Consider the following 19252-nt stretch of genomic DNA (forward strand, 5'->3'; position numbering starts at 1 on the left):
CTCCTTGAACTGTCAACATGAACATAGCATAAACAGCCAAACACATGCAAATCATAGTAGTTGGGGTGGATACCAAAAAGAGACAAGGAGACTTGTTTTCCAAAATAGTCATGGGCAATCGATTTATCACATGAACTGCAGAATGAAAAGCCTCTGTCCATAAAGTGATCGGAAGCTTACTATCATGCATCATGCTCATCGCACTCTCAACAATATGGCAATGCTTTCTTTCAGCAATCCCATTCTGCTGAGGTGTGTGCGGGCAAGACACCTTTTTCCTTATCCCATTACTTTGAAGAAAGCTAGTAAAGTCAATGAAAGAGAATTCACCTCCTCCGTCACATTGGAAACTTAGGATGTTTTCAGAAAATTGGTTTCTGACAAAGGAATGGAAGTTACGGAACAACTTGAAAGTCTCAGATTTAGGTTTCATGAAAAATATCCAGGAATAGCGAGAATAACTGTCAACAAATAAAAGATAGTATCTAGTTCCAGACATAGAAGCAACTAAAGCAGGCCCCCAAACATCAGAACATATAGTCTCAAAAGGTTTTGAAGCTCTTTTATTGATAGAATGAAATGGTAAAACATGACTCTTACATAAGAGACAACTAGAACATTTGTTGTCATTTACATTTATTCCTAAACTTGACTTGGGAATGAGGTTACTTGAAACAAGCTTTTCAATGAAATTATTACTGCAGTGACCTAGACGACCATGCCAAAGGTTTGGCTTATTGATTTCAGAAACACTAAAAACGCAGGTAGGATTTTCAGAAGACAACGATGATTGGAGCTTCAAGTTTGGGTCTGCAGAGCGAATATGTGCTGAAGGATCTTCTTGAAAAACATACATATTGCCTTGCTGTTTTCCTCTAGCGAACGTCTCCTTCGTGCAGAGATCCTTAACAAGAACAGAATAGGGAGTAAATTCAACTGAGGCTTTGATATCATCAAGTTTAGAAACTGAAACAATGTTTTTCTTGATATTAGGGGCATAAAGAACATTTGAAAGATTGATGGAAGATTCGGGCAAGGGTATGATGGAGTTTCTAATATGCGAGAGAGAGTGGTGTGATCCATCTCCAGTAACTATACTACTTCTACCAATGTAAGGAACAAGTTTTAGGAGCTTACCCGCATCACCAGTAACATGAGTCGCTGCGCCAGAGTCCACATACCAAGTACCTTGCTCATTTTGTTTCAGATTCAATTCTGCTAAGGCTGACAACAACTCTTTTACTTCTCCGTTGGTCCTTGTATTGTCTGTGCCTCTTTTTGCTTCAATTTGTGTTGATTTTCCTTTATTTAGGGGATTGAACCAGCAGTTAGCTTTGATATGCCCCCTTTTATTACACAGAAAGCAAGTAGGAATTGGCCTCTGTCTTTGTGGGTTGGTATAGGAGTTGGGTGTAGGCAATAATCCACGACCTCCATGACCACTTCTACCTTGTGCTCCTTTTCCCTTAATATCATAGTTTCCTCGTCCTCGTGCATAAGTGACCCCTGTAGCAAGAACTTCTTGTGCCCTATATGATTCTTCAGAAAATCTCTTTAGATCCATCTCATATTGTAACAATTTTGCGCGCAGATCTTCAAAATTGGGCAGCTCAGGTAAACATAACAGAGTAGTGACAATCATATGATAGTCGTGTCCCAATCCACTGAGGGTTTGTTGTACCGAATCTTTATCAGAAATTGTACTTCCAACAACTGCTAACTGATCTGTGATAACCTTCATTTTGTTCAAATATTCCATGATGGTCATGGAATCCTTTCTTAACATTTGAAATTCTCTTTTAAGAAACATAATCCTGGCCTGAGAAACCTGTGAGTATGTCTGAACAAGTCTGTTCCAAAGTTGCATGGCAGTGCAGTCATCTGGAATGGCTACAAGAACCTCTTGTGACAGTGTTGATGTAATATAAGCAACAAGCGTTTGGTCTCTTTTCATCCAAGCCACAAATTCAGGATTTCTAACATATACGGTAGTAGATTCCCCTTTGCTGTCCCTTTCTTCTTGTGATATGAACTCAGGAGGAACTGAAATAGATCCATCCAGATGTCCAAAAAGATCATGACTCCTAATGAAAGGTATGATTTGCCTCTTCCAAGTCAAGAAGTTACCATTATTTAATTTTTCAGACACAAGTTGGCTGAGGAAACTTGAAGAAAGAACCGACTGGCTAGGAAGAGAATTCATGTTTCACAGAATGAAGAATGTATTCAGCACAATCTGCTTACACCTGCAGTTCTGTAACTCTTTTTTTTTTTTTTGCAGGAACTAATTCAGATTGCTGATATGAAACAGAAATTGAATGTCAATCAGATTTCTAATTTGTATATGAAATGGAATATCGGATATGAAAATCCAAAAAAAAAATATCAATGTGAATATGTATTCCTAATGTATCGGCTTATTAATGGCTGAATGAGGAAATCTGGGTTGAGTCACTCAAGAGACAAAAAGAAAACAGTGGCGAAACCAAGGTTCGGCCACCACCGAAGTAGGAGAAAAGGAAACTGTAGGGAGAAAAGTAATGAATGAAACGTGAACCAAAAAAAATGAGTTGGCTGGGTGAGAAAAGAAGGGGATGAATGAGACGTGAATCCAAAAAAAAACTGAGTTAGTTGGGTCAGTCGTGAGTCCCAGAAACCAGAAAAATATCTGAGTTGTCTGGGTCAGTCGTGAACCCAAAACAAAAAAACTGACTGGGTCAGTCATGATTCCAGAAAGAGGCAAGAAACAGACTGAGACTGACTGGGTCAGTCGTGATTCCAGAAAGAGGCGAGAAACAGACTGAGACTGACTGGGTCAGTCGTGATTCCAGAAAGAAACGAGAAACAGATGTAGGATGAAAAGAATGAGACTGACTGGGTCAGTCATGATTCCAAAAAAAAGGGAAAACAAGAACAGACGTACCTTTTTGGATTTTCAGACTTTAGAAGAGGAAATAGAGGAGAAAAGGATCTTCAGACGTGCCTTTTTTAATCGATCCCAGTTTCAGCTGAAGCGTGGCTTTGATACCATGTTAGTTTTGCAACTTGCAGTTCGTTCCACGCAAGAGAGTTGCGAAACAGAGAGAGATAGAGAAAGGGAGAGAGAGGTTTGGGAAAAACCGATACCTTGCTGTGTATGGGTCGGCTGCTGTGTATTCCTTTATGTTAACATGTGATTACAAACAAAATTAGGGTACTAGAATACCCTTTTTACAATAATCAATATTATATAATGCCATTAATGAAGAAGTGGGTGTCACGGGTCTGGATCTTCAGATCCATGACCCGTAACCAGAGAAAACACTTCTTTTCAATTTAATGGAAGTCATGCTCAGGATCTTGGAGACTTCTCCATTCCTTTTCATGAGATGAATCGTGACTTCATGTGCAAGATTCAAAAGAAAAAAATTGCGGAGGCTTTGAAGAAAATGAAATCAAGAAGGGCAGTTGGCCCATATGGTATACCTATCGAGGCTTGGAAATGCTTGGGTGAGAAAGGCTTAGAATGGTTGACAAATCTTTTTAACAAGATTTTGTAGACAAATAAGATGCCTAATGAGTGGAGGAAGAGTACTTTGGTGCCTTTATATAAGAATAGGGGTGATATACAAGATTGCACAAACTATCGTGGTATAAAACTCATGAATCATACTATGAAACTTATCAACTATAGAAGTTATACATCTTTTTAGACAACTTATTAAGAGATATAGAGAGAGGAACAAAGATTTGCATATGGTTTTTATTGATTTGGAGAAGGCATACGATAGAGTACCTAGGGATGTTCTCTGGTGGACAATGATGAAGAAAGGTGTTTCTCTCAAGTACATTAGTATAATTAAAGATATGTACGAAGGAGTAGTAACCAATGTCCGCACTTGTGGAGGGGTGACAACCAATTTTCCTATAACGATTGGGTAACATCAAGGATTTGCATTAAGCCCTTTCCTATTTGCTATAGTGATGGATGAGCTTACGAGATCAATTCAAGAAAATGTGTTGTGGTGTATGTTGTTTGCTGATGATATTGTTTTGATTGATGAGTCTAGAGTTGGGGTTAATGCTAAGTTAGAATTATGGAAATAAACATTGGAAGCAAGAGGTTTTAAGTTGAGTAAGAGCAAGACAAAATATATGGAATGTCGGTTTAATAAGCAACATAGTAGTGATGGGAGTGTAGTGAAGCTTGGTGAGCAAGAAATACCGGTTGATGACTGTTTCAAATATTTGGGATCTATCATTCAAAAGTATGGAGAAATTGATGGAGATATAAATCATAGGATAAAGGTTGGGTGGATGAAATGGAAAAGTGCAACTGGAGTGTTGTGCGATCGTAGAATGCCATTGCGGTTGAAGGGAAAGTTTTATAGGACGACAATTAGGCCTGCTTTACTATATGGTACGGAATGTTGGGCTGCCAAGAGACATCATATTCAAAAAATGAGTGTAGTTGAGATGCATATGCTTAGATGGATGTGTGGAAATACAATAAAAGATAAGATTCGAAACGAGGAGATACGTAAGAAGATAAGCATTGCATCCATTGAAAATAAGATGAGAGAGAATTGTTTACGGTGGTTTGGACATATTTGGCGAAGGCCTAATGATGCTCCAGTTAGAAGGATGGAGAAATGGAAAAATATATTAGTTAAAAGATGTCGGGGTAGGCCTAAGAAGACTTGGATGGAGATGATAGGAAAGGATATGAATGCTTTGAACCTCACCGAGGACATGACATTGAATAGAAATGATTAGAGGAGAAGGATTCATGTGGAAGACCCAGAATGATTTTCTTTTTTGGTTCATATTGCCGACCCCAATTGTTTTGGGATGGAGGAGTAATTGTTGTTGTTGTTGTATATCTTTCATAAAGAACCATGCTTCATTTGCTTTATTGAAATTGGCAAGATTGGGGCAAATTTTGAGTTCCACATTATTCATGAACTATGCCAATATTTCGGCATGCTCACTTTTCCAATATTCAACTTTAGATTGGTATTCTTGAATAGCTTTGGCCTTTTCTTCTTCATTCAAGGTTTTTTCTTCATTTCTCTCCTTTTTGGTAAGCTTCAATTGTAGTTCCGAAATGGTTCCACATACATACCCCCAAAGTCTTTTACCTTTGAGGTTGTTTTCCATTGTGGCCACCCACATTCTATAGTTGGTTCCATTCAATTTGAATAAAAGATCGATCTTTGTAACTTTGTCGGCCATCATGGAGGGACAAATGCATGATATTTAAAAACTACTCAAACGTAAGTAAGAGTACCCCAATGATACTTTCAAAACCAATGCTCTGATACCATGTAATGAAACACTAATGAAAAGAGATAATGTCACTTAGTGACTAAAAAAAGCACAAGCATACAAGCAATAGGCCACTAATGGGCAAAAATACAATAGGCCACAAAGTGGCAATTGACTAACACACACAATATGTGAGAGAGAGAGCTAAAAAATATGTAAATTCTTATTGAGAAAAGCTTTAACAAGCTTACAATATGGTGGGGCAAAGCCCCTTATGACCCCTCATTACAAAAGGAAAAATAAAGAAAAAAAGAAAATAAAAAATAAAGAAAGTGAAAAATCATATCCATAATGGATATGCACATATACATGTGAAAAGACTATTTTACCCCTAGTGAGTATTACAATGTATATATATATATAATGTCTATATATTTTAACATAATTTGGGGTCAGATGGTGAACATCCATTGAGACTTCCGTTTCATGGGTCAAAGCACAATGGATACATTTCTCAGAATCTGCAACAATTTTTCTCGATAGGTTCTTTATTTATTTTTTTCGATAGGCAGAATCTTCAGTAATTAATAGTAACTAATTCTGTCTAACTTTCCACAATGAAGGAGAGAAGGCATGGGAACATACCTTCTGAATTTCCATTTTTCTGCTGCAGGGACTTCGACAGGTGGTAAGGCTTCCTGTTTCCACTCAGTAAGAGCATTGAAGGCATTGAAATAAATCTTAATCATGGATCCTATATGATGAAGAACTAAAGAACTATCTCCAAACACCATCTCAGGCAGGTGCTTTGTTCCAAGCCTTTCTTCCCATCTGCAAACACAACAATCATGTAAATACTAGAATTGATCATTTAAAAGAAGGTGTGTTTTGTTTGATGTGTGTTTGTGTTGCTGCTGTGTGGAATTGTAGAAATTATATCATATCAAACAGCATGAAATATTTCAACCTCATAAATGTAACAAGTCAACTCAACCACAACCAGTTCACACAGAAAATAATGCTTGACTTGTGCTATACAATAGCCAAATTTGCAAATGGTCCAATAACTTCACCACAATAGAAGAAAAATAAACAATTTTCTTTTAACAGAAAAGGTTACTCCCCAAAAATCAATTGATCTTTGCTTGATGCAAACAAAGTGTTGCTTACAGGTGACAGGTTTTGGAAAATGCCACATCAACATTTGTCATTTTCACCAAGTTTGCCTTGAATATATTATTCTCGTTTTCATTTTCATGTATTTAAAGTTTATTCTCATGCTTGTTTAAACTGGCAACAACATTAATCAACTGATCACGTATGAAAGCCATCAAGAAATGATTCCTAGAGGGAACAAACTGAAGCTTAGATGTAATTCACTGTAACGAGATGGGTAGGGATGTGAACCACATAAAACTATAGTTGGTGATAACATGGCACATAATTGGATTTAGCTACTTAGTTATAGTTGGATAAGATAGAATTTTATGTAAACTACTTTAAAAGCATAGGAAATATAGCATGAAATATGGAAACACTACAACTTGAAACCATCAAATAAATATATAACTAAAGAGAATGAAAACAACACAAGAAATATAAGAATGTTTTATGCAACTCATCTGGCTAATACATAAAGTTCCCTAGGCTAGTCAGATAGTAACTTGGTTTCACAATGGTCATCAGAAATGTGGCAATACCTCATTGAGTTTTGGATATTCCAAAGAAAAGTTGGGGGTTTCTTTTCAAAACCTTAAAAAAAGATGCATTCTTAATCTTATCACTTGATCAATTCATGTGCCAGGAGCCAAGATTTTCAAAATTGGATGAGGAAATTGAAGCTTGGTGTTTCAAAAGATTTTGAGATCTCTGAACATGTTTTGACATCTTGAGTTCTTTCCATAAATACACATCAAATAACCAACTTATTCATGCAATCAAAACACAGCGGCTATTCCTCACAAACAGGTGCATGAGTGAAAATTTATATTCAGCAATTAACAGCTGATAACATACAAACAATCTAGCGGTAGTAGAAACAAAATTTTAGCATTCACTACAGAAGAAATCCGAACAGACCATAATATCCAGTTTGAAAAGTTTCCTTACTAGAGATCTGTTTTCCTACCAATGCAACTTGATCAAGCAATCTATAACTGTTCTTAATAGGCCATAAATGAGAAGGCATGACATCGTTAGGGATGGCAGTGGACCGGGGAGGGGACGGGGGACAAGGTCTCCACCCCTGCCCCGTCTCAAAATTCTGCCCTCCATCCCCCCACGGGTTTTGATTTTAACCTCCATCCCTTCTTGGGTTTTGATTTTAACCTCCATCTCCTCCTTCATCCCAGTTTAATGTCCTCCATCCCCGTTTCATGTCCTCCATCCTCATCCCCGGTCCAAACGGGGGGAGGGGTGGGGGGCGCGTTTCCCCCCGGTCCACTACCATCCCTAGACATCTTAGTATTTTCTTGCCAACAGTTGGGCTTTGCTGAAGTCAGAAACGACCAAAACATATGTCAACTTCTCATCATAATTAACAAACAAGCATCATTTTAGAAATAGAAGCAAGAATTGACCATTCCATTTTGGTGCAAAACAAACAGCACGAAAATGCCAAGATTGAAAGAGCTGCAAATGCCAACAAGAGATCTCATTTCATGTCGTCTCCTTATAAGCATCGACCTCAACAGTGTTCATCCATCACCAACCAAAAGATTTAAGAAGCCAACCTCAAATTTTTGAAACACTCACACTCTCGCTACCAAACTAAACATTTCGTTTGGAAAAACATTGTGGGCATCTCCACTAGATCCATTCCAACCGAGATACGACTCTCAACCGATAAGATACAAGAAAAGGAAGCGAGCAACATCAAACCAACTTAAACAAAGGGAAGGAATTGATTACTGTTGGAGGGAGAGAGAATTGAGGATGGATTTCTTGTGGGTCTCGACGATCCACCCATTGAAGCACACGCCTGTCCTCCCATCGGGCAGAGGTTGGGGAACCCCACCCTTCAGCAGTTCTCTGGTCTCATCCCTTCGCTCTCCTCCTCCTTCTACCTTTTCCATCCTCTGGAAGACCAAGAGCTTCCACACAACCACAACCACAACCCCTTTGTTCTTAACCCTCTCTACTCTGAGGGTGGGCAGTAATGAGCATAACCCCAAACAGTGGAACTGGCACCGCCTCAAATCTCCAATTCCTGAGTGTGGCAAAGGAACCGCCTCACTCCTATAATTCCCCTGTCTTCAACTCCACTGTGACATTGGAGGGAGGCATTGGCAATTCGCTGGGAGTGAAACTGGGTCGGTTCGGGTCAGGTTACATCAGATCCGATTTTGAACACACTAACCGATTCGAATGGTTCGGGTCAGGTTACATCAGATCCGATTTTGAACACACTAACCGATTTGAATGAGGTTCGGACTTAGTTACGTGTGTATTATTATTATTTTTGGATGTATAACCCCAAGAAACCTCATAAAAGTTAGAGGCTAGGAACCCTGCCCCGAGGCCTATGCTCTGCATTGCGCAGAGGAGTGACGCCCATGGGAATCGAACCTTGAATTCTTTTCTAGCAGCCAAGGCCCCACCCCACTATGCCAACCCCCCTTGGGGCATTACATATGTATTATTTCTTTATGATCAAAATGGATTTTGACTTGGTTGGGTATATATTATTTATTTAAAAAATGACTATGTTGTCTTTGTAAAATGATGTGTTTTTCTAAAAATACCCAATAATTTGACAAAATTCACTGCATATTCAATTTTTTGATTCCCAAAATTTTAAGACATTTTTAACTCTTTCTCAAATACATATCACGGACACAACTCCTACTTGTGAATGTCCTAAAAATGGACGAACCTCCATAAAAAAAAATGGCACAAGCATAATGACATTAACAAATACAGTATGACCTTCGCATCTATGAGTTGCGAATGTCGCATAGTATAACGTCCCCCTGTCTATGCTATTTTTTTTTTACAAGGATGTTCACAAGTGCGTTAGGATATTCACAAATGTTACGAAGTTTTCCAAAATGTGTGAATCTCTTTTAACTAAATATTCTTACATTTGCAAAAAAGTGATAGATGCTTAATCCATAGCTACCTAAACGGAACACACACACTCACTAATGGATGGTCAGCATGCAAAAACCCAAAAAAAAAAACATAAAAAAATACTTTAAAATGAAAAAAATGATACTTTAGTGATGCTTCAAACAACTGTCACTAAAAGCTCGTGCAAGAATGTGCCTGTCATTTTTTCAATTAGTTTTAGTAGCATTTTGAAGTACCGCTAAAGGCGGAATATCCTCTCATTCACACGCGAATATCCTCACACATTCACAACCATGGAGTTGAGAAGGTTATATTTTATTTGTAAATGTCCTCCTGCCTTTATTATTTTTTAAAAATTATTTACGGAGGTTTGCAAGAGTTGCGAAGGTTGTGCTGTATTTGAAGAGAGGTAAAATTGTTCTAAAAAATAGAAAATCAAAATTTTGGATAAGTAAAGGATTTTGCTAAATTGCTAGGTATTTAGAAAAGCCTGCTATTTTGCAAAGACAGTATGATCATTTTTCACTATTTATTTGTGGCCAAAATGGGCCATGAACGGGGTATAGACAGCTCAGTTAGATATCATATCAAGCATTTTATAGGTCAACTCAGATTGGTTTTGTATGGGAATTTGGTCGGATCGGGTTTAGATTGGGTATAAATTGGACATGTCCGTAATGGCCTGGGATTCTAGGTAAAAATTCGTTCCGACGTAAATAAGTTTTGGGTCCCTAAACAGTTCGGATTCAGTTTAGTTTGGGAATAAATCGAGTAGGTTGCCAATAGGTGAATCAGGCTAAGATGGGTAAACTTTAGTAGAAAACTAAATAAATTTATGGGTAACTAGTCTATAGAACTGTTAGAAACTTTGTACAGTTTGGATAGGATTAACATTAACTACAGTTACTTAAAACTCATTTTTTGGTTTAAAACATAGCTCCGTTAGGAAAAGGGCAAGACTTGAAAAGATCATCCCCAAAACTGGCACCCATTTTTTGTATACCAACTCAAGAGGTAGTGGATCAATGAACAGGTAGGGGTCTGCCTAACCCCAGCTTGACAGTAAACTAATATTTAGATCATGCTTTTTATCCTTTCCCTCAAAAAACAATAACATTTGGATTATGCTTACTGTTTTCATGTATTAAAAGTTGGTTCCAACGCCATATTTAGGTTCATTTTAAGAAAACTAATATCATTTGAATTATGAGCCATTTATTTTTCACCACTCTGAAGATTTAATATTATGGTAGACTGGAGATGATTAAACCTATTTAACATATTAGACCAACCATATTAAAGGCATCCATCCTGTTTCAGTAGCTAAATCTATGCAGTATGTGGGATTTTGGTTCGAAATCATAGACCCTTGCTGCAAAGTAGAAGCTGATTGTACTCCCTGGTGAGCAAGTAGGGCTTTCAACCTTGGCTCATGATCTTGTGGCAAGCCAAGCCAAGTTGGAACTCATAATGAGCCCAAGTTAAACAAGCTGAGTTCAAGTTGGCTTGTTTATAGAAAAAATACATTGTTTTAGGTTTGAAAGAAATAGCATTACACAAAAATGCATGTTTCATGGCTAGATATAATAAGATTTTGTCAGTAATCTTATCTTTTGCTCCACCATACCATATATCTACATATATCATATGATATAAAATAATCTAAAATCTATTATTTACTACTTATAAGTCGAGTCGAGCCCAATACCTATTGCTCATGTTCAGCTTGCAAAGCATGTTTTATGAGTTTGAACGAGCGATTTAAACCACGAGCAGCTCAACTGGTTTTCCACCCCTAGTGGGTAAAGGGACCTCAAGTGTTTTATTAATAGAAGGCCGGACAATTTAGTGATGGAGTTTTTCCCTTGGCCTACGAAAAAAAAAGGCGGGGAAGGGGGGTATTTGGCTATCGTCCGAGTGCCACCAATGTATTTGGATAAGGATGTATTAATGAAAAACAACAAGGCAGCAGCTGAATTTAGGGCTGTCAATGGGTCGAATGAATGGCAGAGCTGGTTGGCTGATTATGTGAGTCCATGTCCAATAAGAACCAGATTTTGAACTTATGATAGTATCAACATTTTTCAATGGACTGCATAATCTGCCCATCAAGTTTAAATTTTTGGTTGGGCTAAGAGAAAACCCCTCCATCACTGAACACACATTGGCCAGCCTACGATTGGTAAAACCCTTGTCATCACTCCTGACCACCACCGAAAAGTACATCCAATTTCGTCTTTGCAGAGAAAGACACCCTGCGGGTTTCAAACACATGACATCTCATCAACTTGGTGAGAGAAAGAGAAATAAATAATGGACTGAATAAAAAGAAAACCAGAAATTAGGAATGAGAAAGGGATAAAAATACTGATATACATGGTTCGTCCAAAAGCCTCCATCCACTGGAAAAGTCTCACGCTTCCTCTTTCATCTTAGTTTTATTCAATCTCTCAACTCACATACGAGAAAACTTTATCTATAACAAACATGTTGAACCTCACCTAATTCATCAAATCTTAAAAAAGTTATAATTGAAAATCTCCTTCAGATTTGGATAAAACCTTTCATATTTTCATTGATTCCATCACACAGAGAAAGAAAGAGACTGCGGAGAGGCCTTTCAAACCAATTTCTTCTTCCCTTAATGCATAATTTCTCTATGTACAATTATATAGGCACTCTCTTGATGCCAAACCTGGATTGAACCTATTTGGACCTGCACCTATATAACCAAAGTCCCAAAAGTACCCAAAGCCCAATGAAATTAACATCAAGAGTTCCATGGGGCCTAGTTCCCTTTTATTACATTGGAGAGGGACTGTTTTTAAGTTTGAGATGGTAACAGCAACCCACCAGTTTTATATAAATGCTTGAAAGTCAAGAAATGTCCAAACCAATGTCACAAGTCTGGACGTGGGAATTTTCTTAATAAGAAAAAATAGTTAAAATTTTGTTTCCTCATAAAATCTCAAGAAAATATGTAAACATATGCAATAGTTTTCAAAACGAAATAGTATTTTAAAATATAATAATATTTTATTTTTATATCTTCTTCTAAAAATGCCACAATACAATCACAATATTTTCAAGAAATCCTTGGTATTTGTGAACATGATCCAAAATTACTTGCATACACAAACAACCTTATGCATGTCATTTTGACGTGATTAAACATCAAGCCTTGTCCTTACCTGCCCAGGTCGCTCCAATGGTAACGGGCTTGGGGAGAAGGTGCTGACCCCTTCATCCCAGATTCAACTCCTATGGGTGTGAGGGGGCCCTTCACTGGTCGGCTCCAAGAGCTTGGGTGTCAACGACCCCACCCAAAGATTACATGCTTTAGTGGGGAACTTTGTCATTAAAAAAAAAAAACAAGCCTTGTCCTATCCATCGCGTCTATACGACCATTACTTTTGAATTATTGAAATATCCAAAGTTGACATCAAACATTACTGTTCTAGCAGCTAAAGAACAGTCTCCATCGTAGTCTACTAGTTTAGATGAACCCTAAGTTTGCCATTGTATTCTCTCTCTCTCTCATATGTGAGTCTTTTTGTTGCAGCAACAGGCTAAATTCAGTTTGCAATAGTGCAACCGATGAAAGTAGTCTCTATTTTTGTTATAAAGAGCAAAGCCAATAAGGCCTCTTAAAAGGGACTGCAGATTCTCTTTTATAGAAAAGGCAGTCCAGATGCATGTGTTAGTGAATGATCAAATGCTATTTGAATTTGTCTGTGTATGTGCATACATGTGGACTGTACATAAGCAACCAGCTGCATTATGCACCCCCTTAAACATCACTGCAATGCCAATGCCAGAACTTGAGATACTGCCTTAAATTTCTGATTGCATGCTGTGTTCAATGCAGTGGGAAGACACCCAGGGGTTTAAAATGCATGAAAGGCGACTGAATTCATCCCCAACCACCCTGCAAGTGGTTTTTTTTTTCTACCAAAAACAAAAATGGTAACTTTGTTTTGCACTCAAACTTCATTTTGCTACTGATATGATGCCAGATTTTGAAAGCTTCTTCTAAAAATATCAGATATGTAACTTGGATATTGTTCTCAGGACTGCCTGCCCCTTAAACTGGTCTGTTTGAATTGCTTATTCAAATGCTACTGATACATGTTACAAATCATACTGGACAGCTTTGATTTGTTCCAAAAAGCTAATACATCCATGATGTACTGCTTTTATAAAAACATGCAAGCTCTTTGCATTCACAAATCATGCATTTCTCCTAAATGGATGCACATCTCTTTGTAAAAGACAGATTAGCTCAAGTCATCACCATCGAATGCTTCAAGGTGACTCCTAACTGAAAACCCAAATCATTGGCATCTGTATTCTGCATCCCAATGTTAGAGATAAAAAATTGTTAGGGCTAGTCTAAAGTATTTGCACTCATAAAATGCCATGTTTTACAAGATAAATCACGGAAAGAGTGAATCTCAAGTATCATTCTTGTATTATATTCATGCAAAAGAATTGCATTTGCCATGACCTATTTCTCTGAGGGTCTACATCAGTTAACACATACACAATATTGTTCATCTGATAGCAAGATGGTTCCACCCCACCTTCAGGAAGTTAGTACACTGGCTTTAGGGATGACCATGCCACTTGACTAGCAAGTAGAACTTTGGCATCATTATATTGCCCAACTAAATTGCCTTTCTGATAGGCAAAGGGAATTGGATCATGGTTAGGACACTCTTGAGCTCCCAATCACTAAGAAATACTTCACATTTTCATTGAGAAGCTCCTGATAACTCTTTGCACGGAGGCATCCACCAACATCAATTCATAAGGGAAATTTACACCCCAAATCCTGGAACTCAGAGACTCTGGATCCATCTCACTTGAGCTCTTCAAAGAAGCTAGATGGAATCTCTTCAGGAGAAGTTAAGGTTGACACAGACTTGAACTGTCACAACATGCAACTAAAGTCAATGAACGAAACAGGCTCACAAGGAGAACGAAACAGGCTCACAAGAAGCAGTTGTGAAGAAACAAGGGACTACCTTGTACTGTTTGTATTTTTCCCTCACTGCTACTAGCGTGTACTTCTTTCTGTTCAACTGCAAATCATGTATGACTTGGATGCAATCCTTGAGCTCTGATACTTTATAACCCATTTGATTTTGAAGCAGCATAGTCTGAATTTTTGTTACAAATTAAATGCTTTGTTTCTCCCACATGAATATCTCATCATAGTATGAGATGAACCCAACAAAATCAACAGACTTACCCAAGGATGAGTCTTTGGATTGATGGTGAATCTTGCAACAAATAAAATAGATGCAGCTATTTGAGATGGCAAGAATTGAAGACAACCATATTCCAATAAGCTCAGTTCTGCTAAGTAATTGCATAAGAACTCCAAAAGCATGTTGGAAGCCTGCAAGAAAGAATTTCAAGACAGAATCAAAAGGCAACCACAACCCATGAATATAGACCCAGATAAACAAGCAAGATGGGCACAAGCAAGTTGCCCAAAGACAATGTAGCAACATACCTTGTTTTTTCCTTGAGCTGTCATTGTGAATCGTCTGAGGGAAAGCAAAAATAACACAGCAAAATCAGTAAAATTATTTTAAATATATGCCGTATCAGAGAACCAAACCGGACAGATACAGTACACCACTAAAACCAACACCCTAAGCATTAGTTGAACAAATGGGTTCACTCGGATACTGTGTGAGTGAACAACTGCAACTTCTGATAGATTGATTTAGTAGAATCAGCACATTCTTCTCTATCGACAATAACAATGGAAGGAACTGGCAAATCATAGCGACCATGTTGGCTCAGCCTGGTTCGCCAGATACCATCACTATTATTAAGACAGCAATGAATGAGTCCAGAGAACAGAAAAGGGACAGACAGTCTCTATCTACACTTTGAAAAGAAACATAAGCATAATAAGGATGAAGGGAGAAGTTTTCTTGCCTTAAAAAGGTCTTGATTGTAGGATTACTCATCTCAAAATTCAGAAACATGAGTATTTTCCTCTCCATTTCTACCACCTTCACATACAAACCAGGTCATCACTTAATCAAAAGATTAAAAAAATACACCAAATCAAACCCAAAAAAAAGAAAAAAGAAATACATTTTGGTGGCAAAGACAGAAAAGAGACCCATTATACCTCCTCTTTGGTGTAGGTATTGTCAGTTATATAACAGAAATCCTCAACATGAGGAGGACTAATCTCTTCATACTTACTGCAATCAGGAAAAATGTGAGACGTGAGTAGCCCGATAAACCAAGAAGAAAGGAGAGAGTAAATGGGCAAAATGGATGAACACGTACGATGCAATAAGCATACAAGAAACTCCCAAGAGCTGAAGTTTCTGTCTATGGAGTGCGTTAGAGGAGAGGAATCGATCAATGTAAGAGATGGTGAGGAACATAGTGTCGGGAATAAGCTTGTATTCTTCTGCAACTTCGACCAACCAGTCCACCAAAATCGATCTCATGTTCGCATTCACGTCGTTCTGAACGGACTCCATATAGTTTGGGTTCGGTCTTCTCTTCTTCTGCACGTCCCATAACACCAAAGTCATTCGCACAATCAATTATACATCACATCATCCTCAAAACCCGATGAGTATAACCGACAGATCAACTCAGAAAGATAAAAAGCGAATTAGAGACCAACTATCTCAACGCAATAACCAGACCCACATCAAATTCGCATAAAAAAAGAAAAAAGAAAAAACGGGCATTACCCACTTCCGCGATCGAGTAAGAAAAGAACTCCCACGTCTCGGAAGTGGAAAAAATGTAAAGAATAATGGAGAAAGAAGCAATACATTTTGGTGGTGTAAAATTGTAAATTCACTCCCTCAAGAACGCTTGGAAGAAAGGGAAAAGCACAAAATAAAGGAAAAGAAACCCAATGAACGATTGAAGCAACGAATCCCGACTCAAATTCGCGTCAAAGACGATGAACAAGAACCCAAATCCAGAATCGAACAGAAAACCAAGACCCACACCTCAGAATTCACAGAAAAGAAAGACCAACAAAAGGAAACCACCAAACCAAGGGGAAAGCTCGAAGAAAATCAAGTTAGGTACCTCGGAAGACCGAAGATACTCGTAGATCTCGGACGCATACGGCCCGCACATCTGAGGGTCGTCGCCGAAAGGATCGGCATTATCGACACAAACGCGCTTCTTCGCCGCCCTCTTCCTGGAAGGGGCGGGGACGGTCGACGGAGCGGCGCCGGAATCGATACCAGCGAGGTTGATGAGCTCGCCCAAGACGACGCGTTTCTTCTGGGGAGGAGCATAAGAAGAGAGGATAGAGGCGCCGCCGGTAGCGGCCCTCTTGGAGCTCGCCCGCGTGACTCGAACTCGATTCTCTTGGTCGGCAGACATGGCGATGGTGGTGCGAGTCTAGAGAGAGAGAGAGAGAGAGAGAGAGAGAGAGGAGGGGGAGCTCTCTATCGTTTCTGCGAGAGGCTTCTCCCTTAGCGGCCCCTTTTCTACTATCGCTCTGTTTCTGTAAACAGGATCGAAAATGATGGCGCCCTTGCGCTGTTGCTTGTTTCGAAAATTTTGGTTCCCACACTTTTGGCTCGCATTGAACTCTCTCTTGTGTTTTGTTGGTTTGGAAATTTTTTGAACTTTGGAATTTGAGGTTTGGGGTTAACATGTTTTCCCGGGCCTTCAATATTCCATTTGAAGACGAGGGACTAAAGAAGACCGCTCGTGGTTCATTTTCTGAATTCTCGATTCTGACTCCTCCTTTTCTGTGTGCTCCTCCCTCTCTCAGTTATTTATTAGTGTTTAATATCCAGCATTGTGGACCCAAGTAGTAAACCTATCAGCAAATGGGGCTCACTTGACTGTTTTAGTTTGGAAGGTTGAGAGCCAACCTGGGCAGCTGGGCCATTTTGTTTGGTTCACTGTTCATTAAAGAGCTCTTATGAACATTAAGATGGTAAATCATGTCTTTGATTTCAACAAGTGATTCCTTTAGAGATAATCACCCACGTAGCAGAAAGAGGCAAGTTAGGGTGTGTTTTAATTCAGGTGAATTCTCAGGAAAGAGAATTCACATTTCCTAATGCCCCTCTGCCATGTCAGGTTTTCAAGTTTGGATCCAATTTTGGTTTTGAGACAAGGAATTCTAAGGCACCTAAATCCTCTCTTTAGAGTTCCCACTTACGCGCGATGTCGAGGAACCTTACCTGCGTCGCCATGATCGTAACAATCGCCCACATACTGCCTGTCTCTCTCTCTCTCTCTCCATGGGTTTTGCAACTTCTTCAGCAAGTTTACACAAAGCAGATTTGCATGAAGACTCGTGTGATACTTGTAGTAATATAGAGAATAATGAGGCATCTTTTCGGACCTGAATTTGGATCCAAGTTTGGTCCAATATAAACATTTCATTAAATGCAGATTATAACCGATCTGGTTAAAGATTCATTTTGAATCAATAATGCAACCAAATTCAATTCAATTACATGTAAATCCCTTTTTGACTTAAATCTAAACCCAGCTCCAAATTTAAATCCAATTTAATATAAATACTTTGAACCATATATGGATCCATAATACTCTTATTTGATTAAAGACCATATCTGACTCGTAAAATGCGACTTCTTGGGTTTATATTTGTCAGGACTCACCGTATTCAAACTTCAAAAAATATTGTTTAGCCAAAACTGGGATACAAAATTGAATTTAAATTCAATCTGATCTAAACACTCTGGATCATGTCCCATTGGATTTGGGTCCATTACTTTTGATTCAATTAAAGACCACATAAGATATCCATATAAAATTTGCAAACGTTGTATTTTAAATGGAAGAACAAGAATCATCACACATTTTATAGCTAAACAATAACATGAGATTCCCAAGTGAAAATCATTGAGCTCACCTTAGTTATCCAAACAAGAGTTGAAAATTTATTTTTTTGGATTGAGAATTCTCCTCCAGAGTATCCAAAAGTACACTTAGCGGACGTTTGGTTGCCTCTTTTAGAATCACCCTTTCACAGGAATGAGAGAGTGATTCTAAAAGAGCTATGATTAGGCAACCCTTAATTTCTAATAAAATGTGATTAGAAATCACGACAACCCGAAATCTCACGGGCAGGCCTGTGGTTTTTAATAATAAGATTTGAAATCACCACAGCCATCTTTTGGAGGATGAACGTAGGGATTCTCAGAGTGGGGCCCCATGGGGTTTCCTCAAGGGAAGGGGAAGCTCTACTGTTAAAAGGCAGGGTGGGGGTGGTCATGTCATAGGAGGTTGTAGGTGAGAGGTCCTGAAAGAAAATGAGACTCACGATTTTAACGTGCTTTGGTGTCCACGATCTTGGTCACACCACCACACAAACTCAACCTGTGGGTGTTTCCATTGAATTTAATTTTTGTAGATACATGATATGATAGAGACCCACTCAACGACTGTTCAGGTTGGCCTCTTGTTACATTTGCTAACCTGTTACACCAAGGATTCCTTACCCTAAATGCATTGTTACAGGTGTACTCCCTTAAAGAGAGAAGTATGTGTCCTCTCATTTGATGCCTTATCTTTATCACTCCTTTCTCATGTGGGCTTTATTCTTCCTTTCATTTGGGATATCTTCAACTGTTAAGTCAGCTGAACCGGAGTGCATTGGGTTTGGATCTGGTGGACCCAAATTTGATCTTTTAACATCCCCTTGCAAGCTCAACGGGCTCTACTAGATAGTGAGCTTGGATCTAAGAAAGGCAAACCCAGCAGAAGTGAGAGGCTTTATGAAAAGGTCCATAATTTGCTCTTGAGTAGGAAGATAATTGACATGAAGTTGGCCATTGGCAACCTTGTCGCACACAAAATGGACATTAAGTTCAATGTGTTTGCTACGAGAGCGCAAAACAAGATTTACCGAAAGGTAGGTAGCACTGATGTTGTCACACCAAAT

The 19252-nt window shown here is 38.6% G+C and overlaps 2 protein-coding genes across 2 annotated transcripts in view; both read right to left on the reverse strand.

The window, feature by feature from the left end:
- The window catches only part of LOC149841732 (TIP41-like protein), a 29872-nt gene extending 21420 nt beyond the window's left edge, over positions 1–8452 (reverse strand). Inside the window, exons 1-2 of the mRNA XM_090001134.1 lie at positions 8158–8452; positions 5893–6078 (exon numbers count right to left, since the gene is read on the reverse strand). Coding sequence (XP_089857260.1) covers positions 5893–6078; positions 8158–8321 — 350 coding nt within the window. The 5' untranslated portion in view covers positions 8322–8452. The remainder of the gene's footprint in view (positions 1–5892; positions 6079–8157) is intronic.
- Positions 8453–13823: 5371 nt separating this feature from the next.
- On the reverse strand, positions 13824–16915 carry LOC149841733 (cyclin-A3-1-like). Its single transcript, XM_090001135.1, has 8 exons — positions 16405–16915; positions 15637–15863; positions 15473–15548; positions 15274–15350; positions 14840–14873; positions 14573–14722; positions 14346–14480; positions 13824–14248 (listed from the first exon to the last, which is right to left on the reverse strand). Exons 1-8 carry the CDS (start codon positions 16705–16707, stop codon positions 14180–14182), a joined length of 1071 nt encoding a protein of 356 aa, XP_089857261.1. The 5' UTR covers positions 16708–16915; the 3' UTR covers positions 13824–14179.
- Between the last annotated feature and the right edge of the window lie 2337 nt (positions 16916–19252).

This window comes from Nuphar pumila, chromosome 3 (genome assembly GCF_984573655.1).
Source record: "Nuphar pumila chromosome 3, dmNupPumi1.hap1.1, whole genome shotgun sequence".
In the NCBI taxonomy this organism is placed as follows: domain Eukaryota; kingdom Viridiplantae; phylum Streptophyta; class Magnoliopsida; order Nymphaeales; family Nymphaeaceae; genus Nuphar; species Nuphar pumila.

What these genes read in the sequence shown, in the direction of transcription:
- LOC149841733 (XM_090001135.1), bottom strand. Translation starts at nt 16,707, where the DNA reads ATGTCTGCCGACCAAGAGAATCGAGTTCGAGTCACGCGGGCGAGCTCC. An exon ending in ATACCTACACCAAAGAGGAG is followed by an intron (nt 15,351 to 15,472) that starts GTATAATGGGTC and finishes TTGTATGTGAAG; the next exon opens with GTGGTAGAAATGGAGAGGAA. An exon ending in ATCCAAAGACTCATCCTTGG is followed by an intron (nt 14,481 to 14,572) that starts GTAAGTCTGTTG and finishes ACAAAAATTCAG; the next exon opens with ACTATGCTGCTTCAAAATCA.